The sequence below is a fragment of the Chelonia mydas genome, chromosome 10 (assembly GCF_015237465.2).
Source record: "Chelonia mydas isolate rCheMyd1 chromosome 10, rCheMyd1.pri.v2, whole genome shotgun sequence".
Taxonomy (NCBI): Eukaryota; Metazoa; Chordata; order Testudines; family Cheloniidae; genus Chelonia; species Chelonia mydas.
Genome location: NC_051250.2, coordinates 79914135 through 79923041, shown reverse-complemented (window position 1 = coordinate 79923041; position 8907 = coordinate 79914135). Strand labels below are relative to the sequence as shown.

Genomic DNA, 8907 nt, shown 5'->3' with positions numbered 1-8907 from the left:
ATGTCCATCACCTTCCACATATGGACTTGCCCTTCTGTTAATAACAGCATTCGCTGAAAACACACTTTGTGTAAACACTGAAAACTAATCACATTTGCTAGAGTCGTGGCACGTCACAGCTATCGTTTCTGGAGAAAGTACTGGAGGGAACTTTCCCATACTTGTTGTGTTTGGCTGTCATGTAGCCCGCAGACTCTCACCATATAAGACTCTGGCAGTGTGGAGCTGGTGGGTCCCTCTCTTCTGGAGAATTTAGATGATGACAGCAATTAATTACTTCTCATCTCAAAGCCACAGTTTACAGCAAGTACATTACTGCCCCATTTATCTAGTAGTTGGAAGCAAATTCCAGATCTCTCAAACAGCTGTCCAGTTTTGAAAAGACCTAACAGCGGTGTTTGGTGGAGAAATGCTGGCCAGGCCATACTGCACAATGGCTGTCTAGCTTTGTACCTGGGAGGGGTTCAGAACTGAGTGTTCTGTATCTGGGAGTACGGGTAAAATAGGTTAAGTTAAATGGTGGTACAGGGGAAGACCTATGAGGAAGATATGGTTCATTGAGATTAGTGCCCTCTCTCATGTTGGGCCAGATTCTGCCACTTTTGCAGTGAGGAATACCCTGCTCTGCAAGTAGTCCCATTGATTTCAGTGGGACTATTCCTGGAGTAAGTTGTTAGTCAGTGGCAGTAAGGATTGTCAATCTGACCCATTATCATCAGACTGTATTTACTTTCGGTACACATTTGCTGCACCACTCCGAGGTGTAAGGTGATGCACACATTCTATCCGATGAAGTGAGCTGTAGCTCACGAAAGTTCATGCTCAAACAAATTGGTTAGTCTCTCAGGTGCCACAAGTCCTCCTTTTCTTTTTGCGAATACAGACTAACACGGCTGTTACTTTGAAACCACACATTCTAGTGGCATTGAAACCAAGCATGACTGCAGCTTTTTGGACATTTGGGGCCGAACATCTTGTAAACAGGCAGATTTCAATCTGCTGAAGAGCCCAGTTGCTCTGAAGCTACAACTTAGAAGGAAGTTCTCAGTTAATTTTACCATTCAAGTCACTAATAATCAAAGGGTATCGTTTTTTAAAAACTCCTTTAAATTTATTCAAACCTTTTGGGAAATGTTCAGAATACAAAGTAGAGAGACAAGGCCGGTGAGGTAATATCTTTTATTGGACCAACTTCTGTAGGGGAGAGACGCAAGCTTTCGAGTCACACGGAACAGTTCTTCAGGTCCTGTGTTGCTCGAAAGCTTGTCTCTCTCCCCAACAGAAGTTGGTCCAATAAAAGACATTACCTCCCCCACCTTGTCGCTCTAATATCTTGGGACCAACACGGCTGCTACAACACTGCAGAATACAAAATAGTGGGATGTGACTTGCAGTTCTTCCATACAACTGATTAAATCATAGGTGTGCTGGTTGGTAACAGTGACGTTCCCAGGGGACTTTTTGTTGCGGCTCAATAGTAACCCATCTTCCTTCTCTGAGCATCTTGCCCAGTAAAATATGGGACGTCCTTCGACTTATGCGTGTATTTTACTTTACTTGCTGTGTGTAATCCCGCTGACTTCACAGTGTTTAAAGTTAAGCATGCATGTAAGTCTTTGCAAAACTGGGGATTTACTGTGGAGCATTTTACTGGCCTGAGTCAAATATACATGCGTCTAAACCACGAAGTCTGCTGTTCTGAGACCCTACTGGGATCATGGCTTGTAATGTTGCATTTTTTATTTAAATTGAATAGTTCTTATCCACTGTTGTCTTTTTGTACTTCAGTTAGTCCATGGTTAAATTTCCTATGTACTTGTGTATAATTTTGTATTTTAATACTTTCCTCTGTTTGTTACTCCCCAAAAATAATGATTAAAAAAATCATATACTACAAAAAGAAAAGTATTGTTTCCCCTCAGCTGTCGATCTCCCTTGAAATTCTGATTATTTTTTTTTTTTTGGTCGAAAACTGACATGGGGAGAGGCAGGTGGGAAATTCAGGAAGAAAACTGAAAATGTTTAATTTTATCAAAAAGCATTTAGCGCCTGGAAAGAACCGGACGCAAACAAATTAGAAGAGCATGCACACATTTGAAATGTTCTGGATGCTGCTGCTGCTTTGATCTCGGTTCAAACATTCATCCTCTCCCGTCTGGAGTCCCCAAACGTGCATTTTCTGTGGAAAGAAATCAGCTCTCCCAAATGTTCTGCTTCATCCGAGAATGTCTGGAGCAGAGCTTAACTTCTTTCTTCAGATCCTGTACCCGGTTTGAAAAATAGCCAATAGACAGAGATAAGAGTCTGACATTTGGACTAATTTCAAAAGGTGGTGGTGGTGGTGGTTGTTAAGTGGGGTGATTGAGTGGGAGGAGGGAATTATTTAGGCCTTGTCCTCTCCATCTTCTGCTTATAAGGACTAGCTCTCTGTGGGTGGAACGTCCCTTTCACAATCTCATTGGTCAGCAACATGACCCATTCTGCTGGCTGGTATTGTGCTTTACCAGAGATCCTACTGTGCAAATGGAACAGGAGTACTTGTGGCACCTTAGAGACTAACCAATTTATTTGAGCATAAACTTTTGTGAGCTACAGCTCACTTCATCGGATGCATACTGGGGAAACTGCAGAAGACATTATATACACAGAGACCATGAAACAATACCTCCTCCCACCCCACTCTCCTGCTGGTAATAGCTTAACTAAAGTGATCACTCTCCTTACAATGTGTATGATAATCAAGTTGGGCCATTTCCAGCACAAATCCAGGTTTTCTCACCCTCCGCCCCCCCCCCCCCAAACTCACTCTCCTGCTAGAAAAGGAGTACTTGTGGCACCTTAGAGACTCAAAAAAAAAAAAGGGGGGGGGTGAGAAAACCTGGATTTGTGCTGGAAATGGCCCAACTTGATTATCATACACATTGTAAGGAGAGTGATCACTTTAGATAAGCTATTACCAGCAGGAGAGTGGGGTGGGAGGAGGTATTTTTTCATGCTTTGTGTGTATATAAAAAGATCTTCTACACTTTTCACAGTATGCATCCGATGAAGTGAGCTGTAGCTCACGAAAACTTATGCTCAAATAAATTGGTTAGTCTCTAAGGTGCCACAAGTCCTCCTTTTCTTTTTGTGAATACATACTAACACGGCTGTTACTCTGATACTGTGCAAATGGTAATTCTGGTAGTAGGTAGGTACAGAAAGGAGAAAAGCATGCAGCAGCGGCAACATGAAGAACTGACATGATCTTATCACTCTGACGCTGCGCCAACCCCCCTGATTTGTATTCATGTCTAATCTGAATGCACGGCCAGATCCAAAGCCGCTATAAACCAGAGTGACACTGATTTACACTGGCTGACAATCTGGCACTCAAAGTCTGGGTCTTAATATATAAACCCCTTAGTGGGTTGGGACTTGACTCCCTATGAATGTTACCTAGATAGGTATAGCTACATCATCCCTGTAGAGCAAAGAGAGCCAAGATAATACTCCCCAGTGATGGGTGGTGGGACCCCCGCTGTGGAACTCCATGCCAAGGGAGATTGGATTTACCCTGAGTTTAGCTGTGTTAAGATCAAATAGTGAGGCTGTCTTTCTCGCTAAAGCCACCTCCACAGTCGTCATGACTCCTTCTACACCAAAACGACCACCTCCGCCAACACTGCGGGAGGTGGTCAGGGAGCAGAGCAGCCTTTGGATTTTGCCGTGCTTGGCTGCTGGAAGCAGCTCAGGTGCGACAGGTACCGCTGAACTGCCGTTGATAAGTCAGATCCGCCCAGTGTTACTGGGCTGATGGTGACCAAGCGAAGCGGCACTTTGCGCACAGCGGAGGGGACAATCAGGTCTTGTGGGATTCATCTCGGAGGGTAGGGGGATGATCGTGGCTATTGGACAATTGTGAAGCCTTTGTCTCTCCCGGGTCCCCTGTGAGCTTCCCGGCTATGTTGTGCCAGGTGCCTGGCTGGGAGGCAAGCACGGACTTCAGGCTGTAGCAAAAGTGCTGAATAACAATGAGACAAAACTTAGCCTGAACACTCGCCTGGCAGGCATTTTCAATAGAGACCTGCACTGTTCCAGGTCCAGCCAGGTCAGTCCCTCAGGCAGAATTCCCTGCTAAGCCCTGGCACCCCAGCGGACTGCTCTCTCTCCTACCTACCAGGAAGCATAAGGAGAATAGATCTTAACAGAAGGTAAATGCAATGGCTCAGACTGAACCCTGGTGTAACTCTCCAGTGGCCAGCGGGATCAAGAGCCAGCACTGATCTCGGCTTCAGCTGTATTATTTTGTCATCAGAAATGATTGTTCTGTGTAGGAAGAAATAATCTTTCCTTGCCATGGAAGGCATAAGTGCCCTCCCATTGACTGACTGCCTCTCGATGCTGCCCAGGCTGGGGTATCTGAGCAGGAAGTCTGGGGGAGAGGGGTCCTGGCAGGACAGGCAGTCAGGGTGGACTCTCTGCAAAGCGTGTCCTCTCTTCAATCCTCTCATGCTGTACCTCCTACAAGTTTAGCTTGTCCCTCCCACTCATTCCCAATGAGCAGCTTCTGGCAGGGAGCTGGGAAAGGCTGGGGATAAGTGGAAGCTTTTTTCAGAGTAAGGCTACCACTCTGGCTCGGTGCCTCAAGCGGATGGTAGGGGTAGGGTACCAGAAGCCTCTAGCACTCACATGGACTTCTACAGAGGGCTCTTTCTAGCCTGGGCTCTCAGCCTCCTACCAGGTAAGCTCCCTCTCCTCTCTACCATCTGCTGAGCTCTGGAAAGCTTCTGTCAGGGCTGAAGGCACCGACAGCAGCAGGAAGCTTTAAAAAGGGGGGAAATCGATTTTTTGCTTATGTTAGTAACCAAAGGAAAAACAGCCTGAGAAAGCCACTGTTGACTAAGGCCATTGGTCAATTAGTGAAAGGTCTACAGTAAACGAGGAGGGGATTTTTCTCCAAAAAGTTGAAAGGGATAAAATCTTTCGCTCGGCTCCTGAGGGATGACCGGGAATGACGGTGAGAAAACTCTTTTCAGTAAAGCACTCACAGCTCGTCATCTGGGCTACAGTTGCATGTGGGATTAGTTTGTATCTTTTTTTTTTTTTTTCCTTAAGGAGAAAATGGAGAAAATACTTTAAAACAAAAATGAAGTCTCGAAGACTGTGCTAAGTTTGGGGTTGTAGTGGCAGCTTGTCTTCAGGAGCACAAAAGGGGGCTGAGCATGGGGAAGGTGTCAGGGGCTAAATAACCTCTGGGTGCTGAGATTTTAGGTGCTCATTTCATTTTAAGATGTGAGTTTGCAGCCTTCCTTCACATATGGTTCACTGTGTGGCTGCATAAGCCGTATTGAGTTACAGCAGGGCGGGGGGATGGGGGGTGGATTCTGCTTATTGTTGGCCACATGCCTGTGAGTTTAAGTTCAGTTGTTACAGAAAGCGAGTCCCCGCAGTAGTCAGTTTGGCTGCCATTAGACTTCCCAGCTTTCCAGGCGCAGCCCTACCTCAGGAGCAAAGGGGACTGTGGCTCTGCTTTGCGCTTTAGAACAAAAGGAAATCTTGCTGCCCGCTAGGAAGAAGTTGCTGCTGTTGCTAACTACATTACACACCTCAGTATGCTGCTAAGGGCCGCACGGGGGTCTCGTGTGCTACTGTAAACACTTCTAAACATCCTGAGGGAATGCGTACCTATTTTTTCTAATTGCACAAGTACTTGATGAGCTAAGGAAAGCTGCAAGGAAGCTGCCTTTCTTTTCCTAATACAGAACATGTGTCTAAGCCTTGCACGTGGACAAAATGTTGTCCGCTTTGCACACAACTCTAAGTGAGATCTGAGAGGTTTTCACTTTGGACAGCTTTCTGTGGTTACTTGCTGCATTTCAGAGATATTACTTCTTACTGTTCTTTTAGACTACGGCAGACTTGCCTTTGAAAATAGGTGGATCGAGTTGCTCTGACATTTGGACAATAGGCACTATACTTGAAACTGCTTACGTGTGCTTTAAAGTCTGCAGCTTAAACTCTTTAAGGAGATCAAGTTATAGACTTGGTTTTATTTTATATTTTTAGACTCCACTTATGGAACACTGTAACTTTTGTGTCTTTGCCTGCAGGCCACACAAATAAATTTAAACCTGACTATTTCATTATATGTACACTCCAGATACCATAATGACATCAGCTGGTGATGACAGAACTCTTTAAGTACAGACATCTGTGGTAAACAGTCTGATGTTTGTTCAAACGGGCAGCAAAAAGAATAACTGAAATAGCAAGAGTCAATTTTTAACTCCCTCTAAAGGGTCCAATGGTATCCTTGGTCTGGCATTCCTGTATGTCTTGTTTTGCAGTTAACCCAGGTGGGATGGGATGTGGGGGGACAGGAAACTAATGATGGCATTTGAATCTTTTGGATGAAGGCTCATTTGGTTTTGTAGGCTTGGTGCACAAAGATAAGACCAACCTTAGAAGAATCATAGAAGATTAGGGTTGGAAGAGACCTCAGGAGGTCATCTAGTCCAACCCCCTGCTCAAAGCAGGACTAACCCCAACTAAATCATCCCAGCCAGGACTTTGTCAAGCCGGGCCTTAAAAACCTCCAAGGATGGAGATTCCACCACCTCCCTAGGAAACCCATTCCAGTGCTTCACCACCCTCCTAGTGAAATAGTTTTTCCTAATATCCAACTAGACCTCCCCCACTGCAACGTGAGACCATTGCTCCTTGTTCTGTCATCTGCCACCACTGAGAACAGCCAAGCTCCATCCTCTTTGGAACCCCCTTTCAGGTAATTGAAGGCTGCTGTCAAATCCCCCCTCACTCTTTTCTCTTCTGCAGACTAAATAAGCCCTGTTCCCTCAGCCTCTCCTTGTGAGTCATCACAGCTTATATCACAGCTGTGGAGCAGTAACATAGGCTGAGCGTGAAGCTGCAGGGTGGAACCAAATCTAAGTATGTATATGTTGAGATAATTATTTTATCCACATAGGAAACCATCACATGTTCACAGCTGGATATTGTGTCATGATTTATGTTCTAGTGTGTAAAGTGCTGTCATGTGGTACCTTCCTAGCACAGAAAGAAAGCGAGGACTTTATTTAAAAAAAAAACAAAAAAACCTACTGCATCAAACTTACTTTGTCTCTTTCACCTTTTAAATGGCTGTTTTCAGGCATAATTGGTTTGTGGAAACTAAAGATATTTACACTCTATTTATAAAGACATTGGAAAATGCCACGGCAGCCATTGGGGTATATCCCCTGACTTCACTGATGTTTATCCCTGGGATTGATTTGGCCTAGTCCATCTCTATATAACAGACTTTAAAACTACTTAAAGAACTCATTGTCCATATCAGTGTGTGTTCCTTTAAGTCAGTTCAGAGTTTTTCAGTGGTGGCATGTGTGTCATGTTACTATGGAGTTACTATGGTGATTAGCTAATGTTAATAAATAGCATTGGTCCAACTATTACATACATGACCAGAAGAGTCAGGCCACTTTCTCTTTTCAGCTGACTGCCACTCTTCCTGAGAACGTACCTTCCAAGGAACTCCATGGAGTGTAATGTCTTGTGCACAGGCAAACAGAGTTTGGTGAACAGTGATGATCCATCAGGGACCATTACTTCATATCTGGATCTATGGAGAGCTAGTCTTAGGGCATACAAACAGTAACACTCCCTTCTCAGATGATTAGAAACAACAAATAGGGCCAGATCCTGTTCCTAATGAATTCAGTGGGACAGAGATCAGGCCCATATTGGTTACTAACATTGTGGGTAAAGTGCTGCACATGGGCTTAATAGAAATGGCTTCTCTACGTACCTGCTGATATCAGCCGGCTCTGGATGTGCAGAGTCAATAGATCATGTTGTTGATCACTGACAATGCAACTTGCTGTGACAGGGAGAAGTTGTGTCAGTTGGCAACACTTCCAATTCCATAAATCAAAGACCCATTTGAAGAAAGCCGAGAAGGCTTTCCCTGATTAGAGAGTTTAGAAAATACCCAAAGAGGGGTCACAGTTCCGTCTTGCATGTTTGCATCTGGCTGGTTTTATCTGTATGACACATTCTGACATAGAGCATCACTGGAACGTTCATAGGTGGGGAAGAAGTCTGAATCTAGATAGTAACCTTATCCAGTAGGGTGCTTGGACCTGTTGATAACCTCTCTTGTTATCGTTATTTGTTGCTTTTGTTATGTAGCTAGTTCTAGACTTGTGTAAGTGAGGGACTCATGAAATAATAGAGCCAGGCATTTCACAGGGCTATCCCTACAGCAAATTAAGCACTGGTTTTGTAATGTAGACAGATGTCCATGGGAGAATAGGATGAAGCCTCCTGACTCGTCTTGTGGCCTAAGCTGAGTTTGAACCTAGGACATTAGGCATGCACTAGACTGCGTCTGGCTAGTGGCCTAACACTGCGCCACCCAGCCTCCACGCTGCTTTATTTCACTATGAAAGATTTAGTCTAACTTTATATTTTTTGTTTTCCACTTCTCCCTCTACCCCACCTTTCTGTTAATCTGGGTGCTTAGAATGTCTGTTTCTAGCTGGGCAGCACATGTGCCGGGAAGGCCCTGACCCCCCTGGCATGGGAACGGTGAGCTCTGTGACCATGTTAAAACATTGTTGTCCTAGCGAGCTTCCAGCGTGATTTTCCTGACCAGTGTGCACAGGGTTTATTATTCATTTGGGAAATGTGCTGGGGCTATTATAAAAGTTTGCTACAGAGTAGCTAGGGGCTTGTCTTCATTACATAACCTTATTGGGCTTGAATAAAATTATCAGAAGATCTGTTAGCTGATACGATACTGACCACAATTTTGTGGTTAGGCCAGATCATATGCAGTATCGGCCAGCAGTGTTTTCAGCAGAGTTTAACCTGCCATGATGGTGAACTTGATTCTCTTTGGTCTACCCT

General features: G+C 44.6%; 1 protein-coding gene across 1 annotated transcript in view; it reads left to right on the top strand.

Moving 5' to 3' along the window:
* Positions 1 to 4531: 4531 nt before the first annotated feature.
* Positions 4532 to 8907, top strand: part of ITGA11 (integrin subunit alpha 11) — a 151775-nt gene continuing 147399 nt past the window's right edge. The window contains exon 1 of the mRNA XM_007059502.4: positions 4532 to 4723. Within this exon, the coding sequence (XP_007059564.1) occupies positions 4672 to 4723 (52 nt within the window). The 5' untranslated portion in view covers positions 4532 to 4671. The remainder of the gene's footprint in view (positions 4724 to 8907) is intronic.